Source organism: Pseudorasbora parva, chromosome 17 (genome assembly GCF_024679245.1).
Source record: "Pseudorasbora parva isolate DD20220531a chromosome 17, ASM2467924v1, whole genome shotgun sequence".
Lineage (NCBI taxonomy): Eukaryota > Metazoa > Chordata > Actinopteri > Cypriniformes > Gobionidae > Pseudorasbora > Pseudorasbora parva.
The window spans coordinates 9,208,541-9,233,311 of NC_090188.1; the positions used below are offsets into that span (position 1 = coordinate 9,208,541).

The window sequence follows — 24,771 nt, forward strand, 5'->3', positions numbered from 1 at the left end:
TAGATTTACATTTTATTTTATTTCCTTATGTTTGTGAGTAGTCTAACAGTCAGAGCTACAATTGGGACTGTTGCTGATTGCTGGCAGCCACTGAGAAGTCGTTGTTCGTCGTTTCGCCGTTTTCAACCGCTTCTCTAATGTTTACATTTGAATTGCTGCAGTTGGTTTCTGGTTTGGAGGACATTTTATGTTTCTCGCCGCGGGTGCTCACTGGTGGTCTCCCTTGGGCTTAAGCTGCATGGTGGCTGAAGTTTGCACCGGGCTAGCGTCATCCGGGCTCTCGTCGTCGGTGTCCGGCATGATGTTGGGATGTTCTGCTTCTCGGCTGCGCCGCTGTTCCGTCCTGCATTGCGACCGTGGAGCGACATCTGCGCCGGCCCCGGTGTGTCCACAGAAGTGCCCGGAGGAATGTTCTGCCTCCTGCATGGTGCTGCAGCGATCCCCATCGTTTGAATCATCATGAAGAAGACCCATCATCTGGTCTTCAGCTGTCGTGCCTCAGCGATGTCATCGGGACACTGCCGCTGGGAGAAATCTGAAACATGGAGTGGACCACAGTGTGCTGCGGAGCTAACAGAGACTTCCACCATCAGCTGTTTTCTGTTCACCATCAGCTCTGTTTCTGTTCACCATCAGCTCTGTTTCTGTTCACCATCAGCTCTGTTTCTGTTCTGTTTTCTGTGTTGGTTGATTGTTTGTAGTATTCTATATTTTTACTTGTTATTCATTTTTTTGTTGTTATTCCCCCCCCCCCCCCCCTGTTGCACTTTGAGATTCTTCGGAATGAAAAGTGCATTATAAATAAAATCTATTATTATTATTATTATTATTATAAACATGTTGCTCACTAGTTTATCTTGTCTGCAAGCTTTATACATAGCTGCAGTACTGAGAGACAACAGACCTCTTCACTGTGAAATTTAATTGAAATTACGCTAATGTGACTGTACCTTCAAATCAAAATTGACCAAGATTATGGAATTCTGCCGTAAAGTATAGATTTTAAAATTCATGTGCCAAATTCATGAATTAATTCCCTTAATTGTTATATTTAATTGAAATAACTTTTCCCCTCTCTTGCAGGATCTCTTCGCTGGTGACACGTTTACTGGCACAAGGGCAGGACAACTTGTCATAAGTCCAATCCTTTTATTTTTTCTTGTTTGAGAAGCCATTTCACTCAAATATACATCACAATAAGCAAGAAGACTCTCACAGCTTCTGTTCCATGCTGACTTTAATGAAGGAATCCACAAGAGTGCTAGAGGTCTTTGAAAATGTTTAGAGCAAAACAGTGAAAAAAATATATATATATAAATACAAAATTAGATCAAAATAAATTAAACATAGATTAATATAAATATATCATACATTGATTAAAGCTGCACTATGTAATTTTTACGTCCACTAGAGGTCGCCTATTTAAAACAAATGTGTTGTTTGATGACACCAAGTTTGAGCGCAGCATCTTAGGACATGTAGTCTTTACCTCACAGCCGGTGCAAATCAGGATAGGATTCATCTTCATGGATGCAGTTATTAACGTTGCTGTGAAGCGGAGCAGGGACAAGTTTTGAGAAGGCTGAGCAAGGCCGCTGGTGCGATTGTTGCAGAACACACGGCTCGCAAGCAACAGGACTTTGATTATGACGGGACGGGACACAGTTGCGGGTACCATTTCCACTTTTCCGGTCATGAGTATGAGGTAACACAGCTCTGTTTATCATATTAAATACATGTAAGTTTTTTTTTTTTTTTATGATGTTATGACGTTACTCTGTGCGTTCACTCAGCGGCTTCTGTGATGTCTTGTTCACATCTGCAGTAAGAGTAAAGCGTTTCTGTCAAATAAAACCGGAAACCGAGGGTAACACAGATATGACGCAATTGACAGGCGATCCCTCAGACGCTATGCACAGACGTCCCGGCTCCTTGGTTAAAATAGTGATTTTCTCACAATTTACAAATAGTTGGAAACATTTGGGATTATTGTAAGAACTTAACTGTACAAAATATATTACACTGGCCTAGTGTTTTTTTGTGTGGATATTTTAATGCAAAAATCCTACATAATGCACCTTTAAACTAAAAATAAAAAATAAATAAATACATATAAAAGTTTAGTAATGTAGTTAGTAAACTTAACATAAACTGAATATTTCCCACATATTTGTAATATGAATCTTTCATATACAAATTGGGTCAGTCTTAACATGTAATTTTTTTTTATCAATGTAATAAGTAGGCTAATTAACACATATTTCAATTAACATGCTTAAAGTGTACATTCAAATAGCCAACATAAAAAAAACATATATATTTGAATATGGCTCGTCCCTGAGCAACGCCTGTCCTTGTCTGAGAAAATATAACCCAACATAATACAAGTCCGCCCCCTGACGGACCACACCAATCAAACAAGCATATTTGAATTCTGATCTAATACTGCCCTCTGTGGAACCAGTTTAGTCCAGCACAGATTTCGCAGACACGAAACGCTATTGAAACGGGCCATTATTCGAGCCTGTCAACGCATATTAGATTTGCATTAACCAGAGACTCGTATATAAAACCGAACAGATATAGTGATCCAAACTGACAATGAGGAGGTTTGCTTTTTAAGTGCACTCAAGATAACGCGTTCGTATGCACTATAGGCTTTCTGTCGTGTCTGCGTAAGGTTAATGTTTTTAAAGTACATATCAGATTGAGTTCATTAGGCGCCAGGAGAGAGTCTATTCATGTGAAAACGAATGAAGATCACCACTCACTCGAGTAGACACCAGGTGAAGAGACTGATTTTTTGTTTTTAACAGTAAGTATTATTAATCTCCCAGACACATACAGCTGTCTGTGACGAATTCGCTTTGCATGCTGCTCTCAACCGCCTCTTAGATGAGAAATGATGGCTTGATAATGACTTACATCCACATAATGTCCCTTATATGTGCATTCTGCATGGGTTGCATTGGGTGCGCTCTACTGTATTTCATATCTTGAGTGTAATGTTTTTTAAATGAGAAGCAGCAGCCTAAAGCCTGCCTCCATCGACAGTACGGTGGTACTGGCTGCTGTAGTTTTTCACGGTCTCTCTCTCTCCCTCAATTTTTTTTAAGGAACAGCAGCGACTCAGCACACAAGGACAGGGAATAGGAATACCAGGAACTCCTCCTTATTTGCGCCTGTCAGAAGACAGATATATTTCGTACATGACGCATTTGTAGAGAACAAACAGGTAAATATTGGCACGAGATATTGGCTTGATAAGCGCGCGATGCATGCGAATGCAGCTCGAGCACACTGTACACGACGCGCGCGACGATACGACAGCGTTCGCATTATAAAAACGAGGCTGAACGCAGCTCGCTTGCAGATGCGATGATTATAATAACAACGCTCCAGTCGCGTCGCGTCGAAACGCATCACACGCTCGCGATTTAGATCTGGTGTTTTACTCTATGTAAATGCAACGAGGTAAAAAACAAAATGGGGGTGAATTCGTGTGGGAGGAGCGGGGTTAAAACCCAAGAATAAGGATTTGTGCACGACCTAATGTGTTTTGAAAACAAATCTGCCCGGATCCGTGTGCATTTGGTAGGAAAAACTGTGAGGTGAAGGCGAGGCCTTTGATCATACGTTTTGAATCGCGGATTCGGCGACGGCCTCTCGATCACGTACCGCATCCCGACTGAATATAATGGTGTTAACGTGCTGTTGCTGGCAGGAGGCGGGTCTTCCATTACATATATTTGTGGCGAAACTTTTCATAGGGGGGAGGAATCGCGCACCTTGTTTATAAATGTTCGCTGTTTATCTTTAAACATGCGCTGCGCCTTTAATTTCGGATGGCAGTGCGGGGTCGCTGCAGGCTGCGCAGACAAGAGCCCCTGTCTGCCGACGCGGTAGTTCACAGTCGAAATGCCATTCACAGACCCCGGGTCATATTTTTATGTTTTTATTTTATTTTTATTTTTAATATATTTGCAGATAGATAGATAGATTAAAAATAGATTTGCTTATCTTTTCAATAATGCCCATAAATATATTCATTATCCTGCTTATTACACAGATACTTACAAAATAAATATGACATTAGATATTGATTGGTCTTGCAAATCTGCCTAGCAGCAAGACAAACAGCAACAGTACAAATGTATATTTTATTATTATTAACCAGGAATCCAAGTTAAAGTTTGTATGGACTAGTTAGCTAACATAATTAAAGGGATAGTTTCCCACCCCCCTAATTTTTTTTTTTTTTTAATTCTGTCATTTACTTACCCTAAAGTTGTTCCAAACCTGAATGTCAGTTACCAAACAGGAACAGGGACCTCATTGACTTCCATAGTGTTGAGGAAAAAAAGAAAAATATAATACTATGGAAGTCGATGGGGACCAGAAACTGTTTGGTCACCGACATTCTTCAAAATATCATCATTTGTGTTCAGCAGAAGAAAGACATTTTTATGGGTTTGGAACAACTTGACGGTGAGTAAATGATGACAGAATTTTTATGTGAACTATACATTAATGTAATGTTTTTCTATATTTAATGTAAGCTATGCGTGCAATAAGTCTTTGTATTTTTTATTATTATTTTATGCTTATAATACATTAAAGCACAAAGTATACTTTTTTTACATGCATAATAGGATATGCATACAGATGTTTTAATTTAATTACATACGTTTTCTAAAAAAACAAAGTATACTTATTTTTTTCTAAGTGTAACGGAGGCCAGCTAGTAGTCACTGTGCAAGTAAAATCTCAAGTTTTACTTGTTCGAGTCCCGCTTGGAGCGGGCAGTTCGAACAGGAGGGGTTACGTAAATACGCAAGTGTCTTCGTACAGTGTGTGTGACGTGGATTTTGTGATCAACATACTATGTGTGTACTGTACACATGCAATACATTTTCTAACTGCATATTAGAGCAAAAAAAAAACAAACAGGTTTATGACCCGGGCTGTGGTTTTGACAAATAACTAACTAACAGATGCAACATCAATAGATGTGCACGTTTAAACGAGTGCAAATGTGTTTTTATTGCTCATAAGTTCTGGAGAGAAATAGTACAGACTGAACAAGAATGAAACTTTCTGTTGTGCATTTGATGAGCAACTGTGTTTGTGTACGCTATCAAATGAAATTTGAACTTTGTAAGGCAATGCGTTCAGCTGTAGGCATACGTTAAATGTTCATGTCAAAACTGAAGTTTACTTTGGGTAATATTCATCAGACCCTTTTTTATTCGCAAAGTGGTTTCCGATCGCACTTTGAATTTTCTTCGGTTATCACAATGAACAATTTATGACATTATGCTAAGGATTCAGATTTTAATAATAGAACATGCAACAAATAATACAAATGTGTAAATATACCACTTTCCCCACTTTTCATGAACCAGTGCACTCCAGCAGCTTTCATGTTGTGTTTTCTTTAATTCAGCCAAGCTGTTTAGATGGTCTTTTTCCTCACACATCTTGTCACTTTTTATGCTTATCAGTGAAAAGTCTTCTGCAACTGTCCCTTTAAAGAACTATTTCATCAAAAAATTGCAATTCTGTTATTATTTACTCACCCTCAAATTTTTCTAAAGGAAGATATTTTGAAGAATGTTGGTAACCAAACAGTTTCAGGTCCCTATTGACTTTCATACTATGGAAGTCAGTGGGAACCAACAAATGTTCGGTTATCCACATTCTTCGAAACATCTTCTTTGGAGTTCAGTAGACAAAGCTGTAACTTTTTAAACTTGTGTTTGTAGCTTTATTATTCTAGTTTAGTCATTAACATGGATAAGAGAGTGTGATCATTATCGGTTAAAGCAGATGGAGTCTGTTGAGTTCAGTCACATTTAGAGATGTTAATGAATAGTAACATTGTTTCTCGACTCCTCTGTAGGTACTCCATCCAGTGGCACTGTGAGTCAAGAGGAGGTGGGTTTGCTTTGTCACTCACATGATCGATGATGTTTTAAATACTTGTAGTTGAACGGATTGTTACCTTGATCAAAAGACGATTACAGAAATGTTTGATTTTTCACCACAGCAAAGGCAGGATGTCAGCCAGAGGAGGAAAGAAAAAGATCACCAAGCTGTCCCGTTCTGCCCGAGCAGGAGTAATTTTTCCTGTCGGGAGAATGATGCGTTATTTGCGCACAGGCACCCATAAGTATCGCATTGGCATGGGCGCCCCCGTCTACATGGCAGCTGTCATTGAGTACTTAGCAGGTGGGAATCCAGAAAGAGCACAAATCATTTTTTTTTTACAATTTTTTAAATCTATTTTATTTTCATTATGAATCATTTAATTACACTGGCCGTCACAATTTTCAAATTTAGTTTTTGTTTTGTTTTTATGTTTTAAAGTTTTTATTAAGAAGCACAGGGGGCGGCTTTATTTTTATTGTATAAAAAAGTCTTTATGTTCACCAAGGCTGCATTTATTTGATCGTAAAAACAGTAATTTTGTAAAATATTACTACATTTTAAAATAACAGTTTTCTATTGTTATATATTTTAAAATGTAATTCATTCCTATAATGGTAAAGCTGAATTTCCAGCATCATTACTCCAGTGTCACATGATCCTTCAGAAATCATTCTAATATGCCGATATGCTGCTGAACATCATTTGTTTAAATGGTAAAAACTGTTATTTTTGTAGAAACTGATACACTACTATTTAAAAATGTTATGGTAAGATCATTCTTTTTTTAAAGAATAAAAATGAATAACTTTATTCAACAGGGGCACATTAGATTGATTCAAGGGGCCATTGTAAAGATTCACAAAGTGAATTGTAAATTTACAAAATATTTTATTTAGAATAAATACTGATCTTTTGAACTTGCTATTCATCAAAAAATACTGAAAAAGTATCACAGCTTATACAAAAAATGTAAGCAGCAAACACCGTTATCACTTTTGATTCATAATAAGAGCCGTTATTAATAAATGAGCACCAATAACAATAATAATTGAGCAGCAAATCAGCATAATTATTTCTGAAAGATCATGTGACACTGAAGACTTTGCCATTAGCTTTGCCATCCTGGGAAAAATAAACATTTTAAATAACAAAGAATTGTAATTATATTTGACAGTATTAATGTTTTTACTGTAGTTATGATCAAATACATGTAGTCCTGGTGAGCAGAAGAGAATTCTTTCAAAAATATTTTAAAAAATCAGAATTATTCCAAACGTTTGACCGCTCGTGTATATCAGTCTGGCCATAATTGCGGTTTTGAGAGTCTTGTGATTTGTGATCTGTTGCTCTTGTGTTTTTGTAGCTGAGATTCTGGAGTTGGCTGGAAATGCAGCACGAGACAACAAGAAGGGGAGAATCACGCCACGACACATCAAGCTGGCAGTGGCTAATGATGAAGAACTCAACCAGGTAATGAATTACATGTAAAAAAGACGCGGTTAGGGTTAATGTTTAACACAGTCTTGTCCAAAAACAACTCCCAATGCACTGTATTGCTGTAGTCTACCATGGTGGTGGTCGAGCATTAATAAAAAAGCTATGAATTTGCCACCTTAGTTTGAGCAGACCACTTTATACTAGTTAGGCAACTTAACCTTATTATACAACTAAACAAAATATTTTAGATCAGAATTTCGACTTTCGTTCAATCTAATATTTTATAATCTTTAATAATAACAGCAATGCCGTTGTTTGTATGTATTATTGGATAGTTGCTCAGAGGGGTGACTATATCAAATGGTGGAGTTCTGCCTCGCATCCATCCTGAGCTGCTCTCCAAGAAGAGGGGCGGCAAGGTGAAGGTGGAGACTCAGGTGACCGTTCCGGAGAAGAGGGCAAACAGGAAACCCATCAAGAAACCCAGCAAAAAAAGCAAAGGAAAACCAGGTCGCAAACCCAAAGTAAGTGCAGGACATGCATGTTGCTCTGGTACTGTGTTTGTCTGTGAGAATACAACAAATGGTTCTTTTTGCAGAAAAGCACAGAGAATGACAAAGAAGCAGATGCCAACACAATGGTGGAAGACGGACCGGGAGAGGGATTTACTATCCTCTCTGCGAAAAGCTTGTTCCTTGGACAAAAGGTGGATATATCTGTGCATATCACACATTATCAAGAATTTGCCATTTTATTTTAACATTTATGGAGAACGTTATAAACTTTGTATACCTTTGATTGCAAGGTACATTTATAACTTAGAATTTTTCATGGCCAATATAAAAGCTGTTATATGTGATATCGCATATTTTCTAAAAATGATTTGAACTAAATCATTTCAACATTCCTAAATAGAACCAACTCCATCACCGAAGCCTAAAATTCAGAGAAATATTTAAAATGTACTTTTAACTCTTTCTTTATCAGCTGTCCCTTACAGAGAGTGAAATCAGCAAAATCGGAACGATCAAAGTGGAGGGAATCATCAATCCCACAAACGCAGAGATTGATCTGAAAGAAGGAATCGGTCAGTACTTTACAAGATTATTAACATTAGTTATGTTTCCATTCAAAGTTGCAAATAGAACCATTTCCAATCCCATGTGTTCAAGAAAAAAAATCGTCACTTCCTGGGAAATTGGCACTAAATATCTGGAATAGAAATGGAAGTTGCTGCAATCGGGGAAGGCACTGTGGCTCTTTTCCAAAAACATAAACGGCTCGCGTCTCATGAGAGCGCAGACGGAACGCAATGAACGCCGTAATGTGATCTTCCAGGCATATAAGATTCAAACTAACATTCGAGATGCCGCGCAATGCGATAGGTCCGCTGGCGAGTCCAGTTCACATCGCTGTTTTGTGTTGCGCATCAAGGGATTTATTTGGTGAATGTGTTTCCATTGTGGTGTATGCGCTTTTCTTTTTATCAGATAAAAAAATGAACCACCTCATTTGAGCGTATATATATTTTTTATGTGCATCTTGGCGTTTCCGTCCAGTTTTTTTTTCTGGGCTATGTCCCAAAATGCGCATAAAAATAGGTGGATGGAAACATATCTATTTTGTTAGCAAATATAAAATGTTCAGACATATTTTTAAAACGTGGCAAAAAAATAAACGTTTTTCTGTGATACAGGTAACGCTCTGGAGAAAGCTGGAGGAAAAGATTTCTTAGAGACCGTCAAGGAGCTGAGAAAAAGCCAGGGCCCTTTGGAGGTCGCATCAGGTTGAACTCACACACACGCAGCCTGACACAAGTAGACAGAAAGCAGACACAAATTAGTGTGTTCTAGAAATGTTCAAAGGGGCAGGAAATGACCTTGTTAAATATTTTAATATAGAAAAAAAATAAGTATAGCCCTCACGGAAGCCCTGGAAATATCTGGAATATTACACTGATCATTTACAGGCCTGGAATTTGGAAATGTCAAGGAAATGAGCACAATCTAAAAAAGTCAGTACTGAATGAGCATTTCTGTAGTACTAAAATATTTTATCGGCTAGAGAATATTATTAAGTGTTATACAAAAGATGGAACATTTGAGTTTTTGGTCAAAAAGTGTGGGAACTTTAAAAGTAAAACAAGAAAAAGGGAAGAAATCTACTGTAGGGTATTGCAGTAAAAAACAAAAAAAACAAACGTTTCTGTGTGTTGTTGGTGTTGTGACTGGAGTATTTCTTATCCCCTCTGCTTTGCAGTGGCTGTGAGTCAAGCCAATGGAATGGCAGCACGTTTCATCATCCATTGTCACGTCCCTCAGTGGGGTTCAGAGAAGTGCGAAGATCAGCTCGAGAAAACAGTCAAGAACTGTTTGTCTGCTGCCGAGGAGAAAAAGCTCAAATCGGTGGCGTTCCCTTCACTACCCGCTGGACGGTGAGCATCACAATCATGGGGTTTAACAAGTAATGGTTCCCAGAAATCATCTCACCTTTTAAATTCTTGTTCCCCCAGAAATGGTTTCCCAAAGCAGACAGCAGCCCAGCTAATACTGAAGGCCATTTCAAACCATTTTGTCTCAGCAACCACATCCTCTCTGAAGAACATTTACTTTGTTCTGTTTGACAGCGAGAGCATTGGGATATACCTGCAGGAGATGGCCAAGATGGACACCAAGTGATGTTCAGTCGTGGGTTTGATTTCTTTGAAAGTGTAACGGCCTCGATGCAACTCTGTTTTTAGCTTTGCTTCGACTGGTTTTGTCGGCCTTGACATTGAGGGAAGGTAAAATGAGTTGAACATGAGCTTCAGCAGGGAGTGCATCCAGGCTAGTAAGAGCATTCTAAGTGGAGTGTAGTGCAGCTTGGTGAAAGATGTCGTAGGTATATGTTTTTGACAGCAGATTATTTGAAGGTGTTTAAACAAGGATATTTGTGAGTGATGTACTGTACACATTTATGTTTCACTGTTCTCCTTTTAAAGAAAAAAAACATTCATTTAGACTAGATCAACTTAATCTTCATTGTTTGCCATTTTTATCCTTAGACTGAACTTGTTTTTACATTCCATGTTCAGAGTTGAACTTTTGACCGTTGTTTTTTGGCTAGATATCACGTGTGGTTTCCGACAGTTTTGGTTTATCAAAAAAAAAAAAAGTGTTTCTTGTTCAGCTTTGAAATAAAAAAATGTTTTACACCACAGGATGAGCTTCCATTTATATACAACTACATGCAATAGTTTGCCCAAAACATACTCAATGTCACAACCAGTGTTGGGGGGGTAACGCATTACCCAGTAACTCAAGTTTACAACAAAATATCCAAGTTACTTTTTGCAACAATAAAAAAACCTGTTACCTTGTTTTACCATGTATTGACTAACAACTCAGGTGTTGTGTGGGCTTTTGCAAACAAGATGGTTACTGTATTTCTAGACTAAATGTGAAAAATACACTCTCATCACACTAAAAGAGGTATGTATGCCTCAAAATGAATAAAACAGTGAAATGCAGACTCAGAATATTACACAAACTGGCAATAATTAAATATGTTGAATAACACAAATATACTTTTTGCATTTAATCTCACTCCCTTCAGCCTTATTCATTTTACTTTTGGTGTGAAAGTGCCTTTATCTTTGTCAAAAATAGAACTTTTTTTAATTAAAAAACAAGCAAGCCCAGCCACAGGGTGAGGAAAAGTAACACATTACTGTCCATAAAAAGTAACAAAATATCGAAGGGAGTATTAAAGGTGGGGTAAGTGCTATCTGGTAACCGTTGTTGGTATTTCAAATCACCAAAACAAACATGCCCCTACCCCTAAAAGGGTCTCGCCCCTATTTTGATAGCGCCGCCCCACACATACGTAAACCCAGAGCAGAGGCATCAATGGCTATGGCAGAATCTCTGTGTATCTAATCCAGGTCGAATATTCAATAAAAAAGTCATCCCTTCTAACCTGACAAGCCAGACCCACATCAAGATGTTTGGTCTGGAAACTCACCATTGACAGGGCTCAATCCGAGGGGCGGGATAAACGGGTGTCTTTCAAACTCCCTCTGCACGCGATAGGATAGCGCTACACCAACCAGAGCAACGAAGGTGAAACAGAACTTGTTGATATATTAAACATTCGCCGTATCCGGTCAGCAAAACTCCGAACAAATCTTCCCTTTTAAGAATGACTTCAGTGCCGTTCTTTGTTCTTTTCTCAGAGAAAAGCTTAACTCCAAGTCTTCCAGAGTCGCGGTCAAAGCTGATTCGTAAGACCACCGATCGCCAGTTTCTGTGTTTACTAGAAGCACGCAAACGCAACTCATCCGTCGTCATTATGGCCCCGCCCACCGACTCTATACAGGATGTGATTGGCTCGTCAAGAGTTAGGCGAATACACCTCAGAAGGGTATTGAGAGTTCCTACACAACACTCGCGGGCAGATTACATTTGCTGCCACTAGGGTGCGTCTATATTTCTAGGCTACATCCCTTCTATCACAAAAACACAAACCGTTCTTGTAAACAACTGAATAGTACACGAGCAAGACTAACTAACATATTACAATTATGACAAGATTAGAGTTACAGCAATCACAAAAACACACAAACCGTTCTCATGAACAACTCGATAGTACAAGCACACAGTCCAGCTAACGACATATTACAATTATGACAAGATTAGAGTCATAGCGATCACAAAATCACAAACTGTTCTCATGAACAACTCTATAGCACGAGCCGACAGTCCAACTAACGACATATTACAATTATGACAAGATTAGAGATAGCGATCAAACTGTTCTCATGAACAACTATAGCACAAGCCGACAGTCCAGCTAACGACATATTACAATTATGACTGGATAAAGGTTATATAGATCATGAAAAGAGTAAACAAACATAAATTAGGAGTATAGTATCTTACTTGTCGGTGAGCTGAGGCTTGAAGAACAAAGTGATGAGATTTAGACGCTCCATACGGTGTGGAAATGAACGGGTCTTTATCATTGCTGAAGTTAGCCACAATACGATCGCAAATGGACTAACAAGCGAACATGACACATGAGCATAGTCAAGAAGCATATATTAGGCTAGTTCTCTGCTAATGTCCGTCATGTGTGACTCGTGTGTTTTGAATAATGACGTGCACAGAGCGAGAGCGAGCGCTCTTCTCACCATCATTAGTAGACACGCCCCTACCTGCTGATTGGCTACAAGTTTGTTGTTCCACTCGGCTGGTGTCCTTTTTCTAAAACGGGTTTGAAATAACACTTATCCCACCTTTAATATCGTAACATTAAGTTTAAAATGAACTTTCCAAACAAAGAACAAACCCATAATTTCTATCTTCAATAAAGCCCACAAGATGAGACAGAACTTCCAAGCAGCTGTTTTCCACAGAACTAATGTGAATGTGAATCAAAATCATAGAAATATAATGAAGCGAATTGTGAATTCACGGGAAAGTTTAACCCTCATCATTCCCGTGGGTCATTTTAAAAGAAAAAAAGGTGTTCATCTGAGTGCCAAGACTCTTGTCGCACTTGAACCATGAATTCTTGAACTGGATTAAGGAGTTTTGTGGTTGTAATAAAAAAAAAAGACAAATCCATAACTCACCCATGGGTCAATTTTACCCCCATAGGAATGAATGGAATGCAAGAAATACTTCAGTACACATAGAAAACCCTAAAAAAAATCAAAATTCTAACAAAGTGCCAAAACTTTACCAATTTAATTGAACAATTTTTTAAAATTTCTACATGTGTATCTGAATGCATACTGAAGAGAGCTCATTTGCTTCATATAGACGAGCTATGGCCATAGTGGCAAGAGTCGCGAACCTTATATTATCTTTTTATCCACAAGCTTATGCTTTCTAGAAGAAGAAAAAAAGAGATGGAAAATAATTTTTCGGGTCATTTTGACCAGCGAGGGAATGATGAGGGGGTTAAATCGTTTTCTCTGATGCTTTTCTGCTGTCAAATTTTCTCTGATGCTTCTCATAAAATTATATGCACCAGGTGTGACAAACATCAACGCCAAACATAGCTCTTGCAAGTCATGTGGACTTGCTTTTGCAAAGGAGTTTGAAAGTATAACTAAAACTGGTTCTATCGTTAAATAAGTAGTAGATTTATGTAATGTTTATAAGTTTAAATAAAAATTCTATCGTTTGAGGAAACATAATATGCCGCATGTCTCATTTTGTGTTTAATTGACACTGAAACATAAGGTAAAAGGAATAGTTGGCACATAAATAAAAAATATATAATTATCGTAACGTAAAGTTAATCCTAGTAGTCCTAAAAACTGATAAAACAAAAGTTATGTTCATGGCCATAGAGGTTTCGAACGACACATGAATAATGGCAAAATATTCATTCAATTCGGGTTAACAATCTCTAAAGTGTAACTTCGCCAATTCAATTCGCTTTGTAATTGTGTGTATGGCTTTTGAAAGCTCCATGATTTCTTGAAAACTAAAGATTATACTTCGCAGAGGGTTAACAGAAGCGTTTTTGTAAGTGTGGTTTTATCACTGAAAATTGCATACTCTTTAAACCGCAGCATAGAAAAATGTAACAGTATTGCAACAGCTTTTTTTTTACCTGTACATGACGGTTTGCTTCGGGGGATTGGGCTCCCAGTTTCGTTCAGGTTTCCCCTCCGTTTGACACTGTTCGTGGTCCTCCACTCTGAAATGTTGCCTACAAACATGCTTGTTTCTCAGATTTTCTTGTGCTCTCTCCATAATATTTACAATTCTTTGCTGCATTTATCCGCTGCAAACAACACTGTGGATCCTTCACTGGAAACGATTATAGCTCAGTCCCGCCAAACGTTTACTCATTAAAATATTGCACCAGGGAACTATACAAGTCAACACCAGTAGCTATGGCTAAAAGAAAGTTTGCTAAAAAGTATTTCCTACTAAAGCAAGGCATATTTGACTGATAGCAAATCTCCACAGCAGACTGGTGGGCCTGACCGGCAACATACAGTGCATTATGGGTGTAAGTTTCCTACTTACTATCTGGCAATAAGGCAGACACCTTTTTCTCTCTCTTTGCTTTCTTGTCAGGTTAGCACCACCACCAACAACAAAAACAAAAATCGGTTCCTGCTGTATAGTGGTCAATTACATGACGTGCATATTTGTGTCCAAGTACATAATTTCCTTTTTGTTAAAGTATACATTTATGACATTTCACTTTATTCTATAAAACCTATTTAGTTTGAATTCATGTTTTTGTACATTTAAATAATATACATTTTGTTTGATCATAAACCCCCAAAATGTTAAGGTGGTGCAACGGTCCAAACAAATGAACAGATTAAGAACACAATTTAAAATTGTGCCTTAAAAAATTAGAAACTGAATACTACGGCATCATTTTAGGTTTGAAAAATTAATATAAACAATTTTTTTTAATGTCAGTAGTTTTGAAGCGGTTAGGATAATTGAAAAACTTTTGTCCAACAATTTGTATATTCTCAAATGTCAGGGTGGCCACGACGGCAAACATGTCTCTTTAATTATGAACTGACAAGGTTAAATTCATGATAAACATAATAATGCATCATCCAGAGGACCCCAACGGATCCTTTTTGCAGAGGGAAAAGGTTTGTAGATCTCTCTGAAATACTGGTAAAAACTGCTAATTTCAAGTATGGTTAGGTTTGTACACTTTCCATGTCAGGTGGTACAACTACAGTACATGCAACTATTTGGTTGCACCCCCTGACATAAAAACATTAAAAAATATATATATTTTAAATACTTTTAAATATTTAACAACTGAAACATATTTAAACACCTTGTTCATGACTCATAAAACATATTTTTTGAAGCTCTCAAGTTTATTGAAAGCCCATTTTGCTGGCGGTAAAGTAAATGACAACATTCTCGCTTGCTTAAAGACATTGAAATGTAATCGACATGTAAGAGGAACACAGTGACATCCTTAGGATATTTACCATATATTTATTACATTGTAAAAAGTACATTAACTTTTATTCATATATATATTTACAGATTTTCATTGAATTACCTGTTGACTACAGAATTAATTCCTGATGTATCTAAGAATGCAGTACAGCAAGTGCACATACAAAAAAGAAAATGTCCATCTGTCCACAGCAACCCCTTAGGTTTGTGTTGGTGTCGTTGATCTGCTGTCATTGAAGCACAGCAGTGACAATCTACATGAAATTACAGTACAATTCCTTAAAGCACCTAGAGTTTCTGTACTGATCCAAACATACATGCTGTGAGGAGAAACCACGAGTCTCAGGTCATACACTGATCTCTAGATGAACTTGAGCTGTTCTCGGGTGGTCTTGGCTGATGCAAGCGGAGGTGCGGGTCTGAGAGCTATTATATTTTTATATTAGTGAATTTTACAGCTCTCTTCTGGCTTCAACCTTTTTGAAGCCTTCATTAATTCATACAAAACTAAAAGTGGTTGCTAAACTTCCAGAGCTGAGATCACCACAATAAAGGGATATGGTTGATAGAAAGAACAGCAGGAAGGTATATTTGAAATAACTGATCATGTCATCATGATCATGGCCAGGAGAAATTCTTGAAAGGGAAACTTTTACAGAGCAGAAGTGCCGCAGCGATACAGCAGAAACCTGAGCAACAAAACAAGCTCTTTTTAAGACAACTTATGAATAAAAAATAATCATCAAAGTAAAATAAAACCTGACATTCAGAGTTCACCTGGTTCATGTAGTTGAAAACATTAGTGACGTGTCTGGAATGTTGTAGAGGTGCACGATAATGAATTATGTGGCGTCATCAAAACAGTTCTAGTGTGTACAAGCAATATGTGACTGTTTTCAACCAAAATAACTTAAAGGGACAGATCATCCAAAAATGAACATTCCGTCATCATTTACTCACCATCATGTCAACCCAAATCTGTACGACTTACTTTCTTTTGTGGATTCAATGTTCTTTTGTGTTTTACACAAGTCACACAGGTTTGGAATGACACAAGGGTGAGCAAATATTCATTTTCGGATGAACTGTCCCTTTAATTTCCCTACTAAAAAACAATGAATGATAAACAATAAGTGACTAATTCTCTGTGACCGTTTTCTCTGGATCGATTTACACAAAGCAATATAATTAAAGTGTAAAAGCCACAATAAGAAACAATATGAATTGTCAAAATAAATTACGTTTTCTTCATCATACTGTACAGATTCATTTAGCTTGAGCATTGTAGTTTTTATGGTATCATTAGCCAGTGTGCGATACCTCTACCGATCAGCCATTCTCTGTGATCACTGACTAAATCTGACGAGTAACAACTGAGTACTAGTACATTAAAACCTGCTCTGACAAGCGCAGCTAACCTACCAGACCCCCCGACTGAAATAAATGTAGTCTTATCAATAATGAACCGTCCTCCATGGTGGCTGCTTCCCGTTTTGAATAAATACGATCGCCAATGTAACATCTCTAACTGAAGGACATTCGAGTCCGAGCGGTTTGGGAGTTGCTTTGATGTTTAAAACGTAGAGAGGCAACTGTGCATGTCACTGTCCTATCATGCGCTTTTATTCCGGGTCCTGCTGTTACATAATTTAATAGTGTGGGCTACAGATGTGGGGAGTGTTCGCCTGCAGGAGAACAGTGAGATCGGATGCTTCTTCCGCTGTGCTTCTCCTTCAAACGCCCCGGCACTCTGTCGGCTTGCGTTTGACGGGTGGGTCATTCGGCGGAGGGCCGGGGAAGCAGGGGCACGGGTGAGGTAGCCTCTATGAGAGCCGGGTTGAGAATGATTGGCAAGGACATCGGAGGAACGCCAACCTGCAGCGGAGAGGCGAGGGGCTGCAGGATGAGTGGAGACTGGCTGAGAGGGGGCGGGGACTCTGGAGGACTCATCTTTGTTGGAGTGGGTATCGGAGGTGTTGAGGGAGGAACTGGAGATGATCTATCTGTTCCTGCACACAGAAAAAGGAAGTGAAATGTTTTTGATATAGACTACCACGCAACATTTGGAGGCAAGATTTTTTCTTTCTTAAATTAATGCTTTTATTCAGCAAGGATGCAGAAAAGTGATCGAAATTGACAGTAAAGACATTTATAAATAAACAAACAAAATATTTATATTTCAAATAAATACTGTTCTTCTGAACTTTCTATTCATTAATGTATCATACATTCTTGGAATTAAGTTTTTTTTCTTTTAGAAAGAAACCTTTACTGTAAAAAATACAGTAATATTGTAAAACAAAAAAATAAATTAAACTATTATACTTAAGAATATTTTAAAATGTAAATTATCCCTGAATTTTCATCTCTTAAATATTTCTTATTATCAATGTAGAAAACAGTTTATATTGCTTAATATTTTTGTGGAAACTAAGTTTAAATACATTTTTTTTTAATAAAATTAACACTTATTCAACAAAGACTTGGATTGGGTATCCTTTGAATTTTAGTGATTCCATTCCAATTTTAGATTCTGCTTATTGATTCCGATTCTTATCAATCAAATAAATAATTTAAATCAAATGAACATTTAGATATCAAACTTATTTCTTCTGTGTCGTTTGTCAAGCTGAATGCCATGAATAAAAAAATCAGCAGCCTAAAGAATGACCAAAAAAATTTGACTGATATAAATTATAAAAACATTATTAATCGAAAACAAGTATACAGAATAAATTAGCAAATTAGCAAAAGCACAAATAAATACAACTGAACAAAGTTCAGAAATTGAAATCAAATGTAAAATAACACTCTATAATTTTCTTTTTATAGATAACATATAGATTAATCCTTATTAGTTATAAGTTATATATAAGTTACAAAAGTTATTCATCTATGATCAGTGAGTGGTTTTCTTTCTCTTTTTTTCTATGATTAGTCTGCTGTTGCTTTAAGGCCTAATGCGCTGATCCATGTGTTTTCTTTCTCAACTGTTTAAGGTCGTTTTCACACCTGAAAGTCCTCACCAAGGTCCGAACCAAAGTTTGTGTTTTGATGTATTGTATACATTTGGTTAGTTTTGGTTTGCTTTCACATTGCAGTTATGTCAGCACACCAAAGAACTTTACATGACGCACTTGCGTCCTGTCGTCATCATTATGTCGACATCTAGTCAATTCAGCGGATAACTTTGACAAAAATGAATGAATGAACAGACGCATATCATTGCCAATACTGTTAATATTATGGGATTACTATCTGCAGCACCAACTATACTCAAGGCAAATTCACCAAATGAACGTCCTCGTTGTGCAAACATTTTATCGGCGCCGACAGGAAAGGAGGAGAAGATAGGCTTTTTAGCCAAACAATGTATTTTGTTTTATAGTTATGTTTAAATATTATAATGTTATTTTTAAATTTCTTCTAGGCTATAATGATTATGAAACGTGCACAGATGTACAATATATGTCAAAGACATCGGGTCAGAAATGATTTTGACCACTTCATTAAGTTTTGTTTTGTTTTGTAGAAAGCTTTGTATAAATTATATCTTAATTTTAATAAATGTTTCATCATTTGCGTTGCACATGATCTGGAGCGGTCTCATAAATAAACCGAAACTCAGCATAGCCTACATCTCACAGAGATTAGAAATATATATATAGTCAAGCACCGAATTTCCTGTAAATGGTCTGAAAGTCCGAACTATATAGAAAATGCTTTCACACAAGAAACGAACCGAACCTTTGTTCAGTTTGGTCCAGACCGAGACTACCTCTTTTCGTCTGACCAAATTTCATCTGTTTGGTCCGGACCATGGTCCGAGGGAGGTTTCACACCTGTAATTTTGGTTCGTACCAAACTGAAAAATCCGAACCAAACAAGGTAGGTGTGAAAGCACCCTGAGTTCACTTTAGACACAACTTTGTTTATGAGGATATTTTGACCATTTCGTTGTGTATGTGTGTCCATTGCAAGACGTGAAAGAGAATTCAATTCAGTATTTGTGCACTATTACATTGTTATTAGGCGGATCTATCTGCACGTGCTGTGTATGTGGCCAGCACAGAAAACACCACACAAGTGCAGAATTGAGTTCTTTCATCAAATAAATGCAGCCTGGATGAGCTTACGCAACCATGTGTATAATTAATGCTTATGATCACCATTGGCACTGGGTATCGACATATCCTGAGGCGACGCGGGTCTGCTGGGGCTATTTGGCTCTGCCGGGGCAACTGGCACTGGTGAGGGGGCTGGCACAGGGGAAGAGGCTGGAGTAACGGCAACAGGCGGTAGGACGGCCTCCACAGGAACATTACACACTGGTTCTGTATAAAAAACAGAAGGTATCAGTTAACGTGTTATGTGGTTGAACTCAATGAAATAGTAAATGTGAGTACTGTGTTCAAGTGATCATTGCCTGGGATGACAGCCTGTTTGAAGAGCTCTTCCTTTAGACGGGGCAGGAAACAGTCAATTCTTTCCCAGGTGATTTCCCACAAGTCAGAGTAGCCTGTACGAGAGTCTGCGCTGTGAAAGATCCCTGCTGTGTCCATCACTAGCAGCATGTTCTTCAGAGACTCAGGGATCGCCTCCAGCTATGAATTAAATATAGATTGATTATTATTAAAGCTATGAAAGTTCTTTGATTTTTCTCTTTTCTTGTGTTTTTTGATTAACATTAAAAGATGCTGTAAGCAATTTCTGAGAAACGCTGTTAAAAGTGAATTGGACTGAGTAGCACAATAAACTTGTATCCAATCAGCAGTAGGGGGCGTGTCCACTCATGATGGGGGAGGAGAGAGTGAGAAAAGGGAGATTCAAAGAAAGGCTGAAGAAAGAGAGAGATGGCTGAGAGACATTACAAAAGAAGGGTTATGATGAGGCAAAACTGACGCTGAGGTTCTGTTTCTGCTCCACACAGAGTGTAAAGATATGTTGTTGTTGTAGTGTTAACTATAGTAACAGGAAAGCTGAGAGTCATTGTCTGGACTGGATGTGCTGCTGGCAACTAACAACCAACTCTCACTTTTATATACTCTTTGTATACTGTGTTTTTTTCTTTTTTTTTTTCCTTCTTGTTGTTTGTGCGTCATCTTCGCTTTACTTTTCACAAAGAATTATTTTGCTTTGCTTCAGCTATGAAACGATAAAGAGACATCCACTCTTGTATTGCATGTTCGCACATTTTGAGGGTGGAGCAATGAAGGGAGTTTTGAGTTTGTTTCTCAGAAATCGCTTACTGCACCTTTAAAGGTTTAGTTCACCCAAAAATGAAATTTATGTCATTAATGACTCACCCTAATGTCGTTCCTCACCCGTAAGACCTCCGTTCATCTTCAGAACACAGTTTAAGATATTTTATATTTTAGTCCCAGAGCATATGCAGTCAATGCACACTTTACTGTCCATGTCCAGAAAGGGAATAAAAACATCATCAAAGTAGTCCATATGTGACATCAGTTGGTTGATTAGTCTCTTGAAGCATTGAAAATACATTTTGGTCCAAAAATATCAAAAACTACGACTTTATTCAGCATCAGTCTTCTCTTCTGCGTTCCTCCAAAAAGATTCAAACGGTGTGACTCGATCAATGATTCGGGTCGCCAATGTCACGTGATATTTCAGCAGTTCAGATCGCATCAAACCGCCAAACTGCTGAAATCACGTGACACTGGCGACCCAAATCATTGATCGATTCACTGATTCATTAACCTTTTTACTTTTTGGAGAAACACAGGAAGAGAGGACAATGCTGAATAAATTCATAGTTTTTGATATTTTTGGACCAAAATGTATTTTCAATACTTCAAGAGACTCTAATCAACCAACTGATGTCACATATGGACTACTTTGATGATGTTTTTATTCCCTTTCTGGACATGGACAGTAAAGTGTGCATTGACTGCATTATGCTCTGGGACTAAAATATAAAATATCTTAAACTGTGTTCTGAAGATGAACGGAGGTCTTACTGGTGAGGAACGAGTCATAAATGACATCAATTTCATTTTTGGGTGAACTAACCCTTTAAGGACACAGACAGCAGCAGGAATATTAGGCTGATGTAACTAAGACGAACAATGCACAGATCCAATATATTGATACTAGGAGTGTAACGATACAGTTCTCTTACTATACGATACTAAACTCATGATACAATATGTATCGTGATATTTTAAGCCAAAATAAACTTTTCAAAAGAATTAAAACATTTTTTTATTTAATATTATTTAAATATTGTTATTGTATTATTATCAGGACACACAATTATTCCCCCATTGCATTACTATACATTATTTTCAACATTATATATTTTACCTGTAAACGTAAAAAATACATTCTCATGTAGTACTCGCGTCGCACGCACACAGACTCTCCCAATGCTCGCTATGTTAGGCTTCAATAAATATCTTCATTTTTGTTTTGAAGTTAGATGGAAAACTTATAGGCTTGAAGCGACATGAGGGTGAGTACATGACGACAATTTACATTTTTGAGTGAATTATAGGCCTAACTTATAAATACAGTAAGCTGAGCCTTGGATAAAACTTACTCTATATTGTGAATTAGATTTACATCAAAATCGTCATATATCATGTCACATTTTTATATTGTGATCTCTCGATATAAAATGTATCGTTACATTCCTCATTGATACACATCCACTTTTTCCTGATTACATTCATTTTAAACATAACTGATTGTGTTTGTGAACGTTGTGTGTATTTGACGGTTTAACCACAGTAAGTTGCGAAGATGAGAACTTAGTTCAGTACTCACACTATGGATTTTCTGTGCATGCATTGGATGTGTGCAAAAATGAATGTCAGAACAGCATGAATGTAAAAACGTTTGAAGGTTTTGAACTGGCAAGGATTTAAAATGCATGTAAATAAACTTGAAATGCAATATCACATTAATTTAACCACAATAGAGATGCTTATTAAAAAAAACAGCCTATGAAACACATTTTCTATACTGTATCACGGTTTTAACGATCTCTCTGTAAAGGCAGATTTTGGGGGCATTTTAATAGTTTACAATCTAATATTGTCATATCACACACCCTTAACCTGAACAAGGAATACACACAAACGGAAATTGTTTTCTATACATTAAAAATGTATTCCACGTGACTTGTGATGAATAGACTGAAATTTCAGTCTGTGTTAATATAATATGGGTTTGGAACGAGAAGAGGGTAATAAGACAACAACATTTTAGGGTGCATAATTTTCTTCTCTTCTATTTTTAGGGTGTATAAAGTCAATACAGGTGATTTCTTATGCTTATCTGAGATCATCTCACCAGAAGGTCGCTGGAGCCGGCATGCATGTACTTGTCCATGAAGTCTAGAATGGTGAGCCAGAGGGCAGCAAACGTGGGCAGAGAGAGCAGAGGGGAAAGATGCTGTAGGAACACCTGAGAAGAACAAAAACACTTTTCAAAATCACTTCCAAGAAATGAAAAAAATCAGCATAATCACCTTTCAATTCATTCAGGTTTAAGTTAGGATTAATGAGCAAAGAAACTTAGGCCACACCTTAGAAAGCAGTGTGCAGGCCCTCATCCTGGTCTCTTCCATGCCACCCACGTCAGCTGGACTGATGTTGTCTAGGAGTTTTGTCAGTAGAGGAAACAGAACCTGAAGATAGACAAACATCACCATCATTTCTCAGACCTTTTTTTATTGAAGAAATAGTTTTCTATAAATTAAAATGCTTGTTAAAGCAGAGCTAGTTCACCTTGTTGAAGCAGGACTCCCACTCCACCGCATCGAGAGTTTGTAGATCGTGTACAAGAAGTGCTCTCTGTAGGTAGGTGAGAGCTTGCATGCGGACTTGTCTCCGTGCATCACAGCACAACCATGCCATACCTACAAGGCCAAAAAGCGTACGTTATAGCTTCTCTCTGAACATCCAGTTTCTATTATACATCCAATAATATTACATCAGAATCAGATATTAGTGTATTGCGTATGTGCATGCATGCATTTTAGATTGACAGTGAGGCTTGCAAATAAGCTTTTGGCTAGTCTCTGACCTTGAAGGAGTGGACACCAGCAGCTGGTCCACAGTGTTTGAGAGTCCGCTTCGATCTTTCTTCCAGCATCCTCTAGATGGCGCTGTTCCTCTGCCCAAGAGCTGTAGATGCCGGCTGCTCGCGTGTGCAGTGTATGCATCAGGTCTAACAACTATATGGGCAAACAGGCTGTTTTAATGATCACTAAACACTCAGGGAATATCTGGTCTATTAAACGAATATTTGCTTTACTAACAGACTCACATTCATCTTATTAATGGGGACAAAAGATGTTATTCTTATACTGAAACATGGAAGGTAAACACACGGAAAGAAAACGACAACAGGATATTGTTTTTAATGTGCACTATTCAGGTTATGAAGATGGGGTAAGCATGCTGCCCTGGGTAAATATCACAAAGAAATGTCTGGGTCACATTTCAATGCAAATATAAAGACAGACAAAAAACAAACTTCATTTTGTTTATCAGTCATCAGTGTCACATAATCCTTCAGAAGTCATTGTAATATGCTGATTTGATACTCAGATATTATCAACTTTGAAAACAGTTATGCTGCTTAATATCTTTTTAACACCTGCGATACTTTTTTTTTAGGATCTGTTGATGAATAAAAAGTTGATGAAAAGAAAAGCTTTTATTCAAAATGGAAATCTTTTCTATTAACTTTTTATCAATTTAACAAATCCTTGCTGAATAAAAGTATTACTTTCTTTAAAATGACTGAACCCAATTTTTTGAACTGTAGTGTATATTGTTACAGAAGATTTCTATTTTAAACAAATGCTGTTCTTTTTAAACATTTTATTTATAAAAGAAAAAAAACAGGTTATAACATATTAAGCAGCACAACTGTTTCCAACATTGATAATAAATCAGCATAATAGAATGATTTCTGGAGGATAATGTGACTAATAACTGATGGAAATCCAGCTTTGCATCACAGAAATAAATTATATTGTAAAGTATATAAGAATAGACCATTATTTTAAATTGCCATAATATTTCACAATATTAAATGATAATTCAGAGCCTATTACTATTGAAATTTAATCATTAAAAATTTCTCACTGTCATTACTGTGAAAATCATCAGTCAGACAATTATTTTTAAACAGCAGTACAACAGAAACTACAGGTCTGAATTTTTTGTACTAATGCAATGTGTAGTAGCATTTTCATTTTTGTGGTTTTGGTATCAAAATTTATTTCAGTAAATGTGAAATTTTACTGGTGTTAGTATTGACAACTATTTTTATTTATTTATTGTAAAAGCTCTAAATCAGAAATTAGGGGTGAGAAACTAAAAACTCAAAGCATAAATATTTTTCTACTAGTTTCAAATGTGAAATAAATCACATGCCCATCCCTCACCAAACACATCTGCAAACATGATGATGGACAGAT

General features: G+C 37.2%; 2 protein-coding genes and 1 long non-coding RNA gene across 14 annotated transcripts in view; 1 reads left to right on the forward strand and 2 right to left on the reverse strand.

The window, feature by feature from the left end:
- LOC137045533 (uncharacterized) overlaps positions 1–14,340 on the reverse strand; it is a 65,213-nt gene extending 50,873 nt beyond the window's left edge. Inside the window, exon 1 of the long non-coding RNA XR_010898793.1 lies at positions 13,975–14,340. This is a non-coding gene — a long non-coding RNA (uncharacterized lncRNA). The remainder of the gene's footprint in view (positions 1–13,974) is intronic.
- Positions 2,467–10,564, forward strand: macroh2a2 (macroH2A.2 histone). 4 transcript variants are annotated; one of them, XM_067421303.1, is made up of 11 exons: positions 2,467–2,815; positions 3,117–3,235; positions 5,903–5,937; positions 6,050–6,231; positions 7,295–7,401; positions 7,704–7,892; positions 7,967–8,074; positions 8,356–8,455; positions 9,065–9,154; positions 9,628–9,802; positions 9,881–10,564. In XM_067421303.1, the coding sequence occupies exons 4-11, from the start codon at positions 6,060–6,062 to the stop codon at positions 10,044–10,046; spliced, it is 1,107 nt and encodes a 368-aa protein (XP_067277404.1). In that variant the 5' UTR covers positions 2,467–2,815; positions 3,117–3,235; positions 5,903–5,937; positions 6,050–6,059; the 3' UTR covers positions 10,047–10,564. The 4 variants fall into 4 exon arrangements, with proteins under 4 accessions (XP_067277404.1, XP_067277406.1, XP_067277407.1 ...); XM_067421305.1 differs by having other exon boundaries at positions 2,467–2,786; XM_067421306.1 differs by lacking the exon at positions 3,117–3,235.
- Positions 14,341–15,334: 994 nt separating the features above from the next.
- Positions 15,335–24,771, reverse strand: part of gbf1 (golgi brefeldin A resistant guanine nucleotide exchange factor 1) — a 105,791-nt gene continuing 96,354 nt past the window's right edge. For all 9 annotated transcript variants that reach the window (XM_067422227.1, XM_067422226.1, XM_067422223.1 and 6 more), the window contains 7 exons: positions 23,367–23,517; positions 23,069–23,199; positions 22,867–22,968; positions 22,632–22,745; positions 19,741–19,918; positions 19,484–19,648; positions 15,335–17,323 (listed from right to left, as the gene is read on the reverse strand). In XM_067422227.1, the coding sequence (XP_067278328.1) occupies positions 17,091–17,323; positions 19,484–19,648; positions 19,741–19,918; positions 22,632–22,745; positions 22,867–22,968; positions 23,069–23,199; positions 23,367–23,517 (1,074 nt within the window). In that variant the 3' untranslated portion in view covers positions 15,335–17,090. The remainder of the gene's footprint in view (positions 17,324–19,483; positions 19,649–19,740; positions 19,919–22,631; positions 22,746–22,866; positions 22,969–23,068; positions 23,200–23,366; positions 23,518–24,771) is intronic.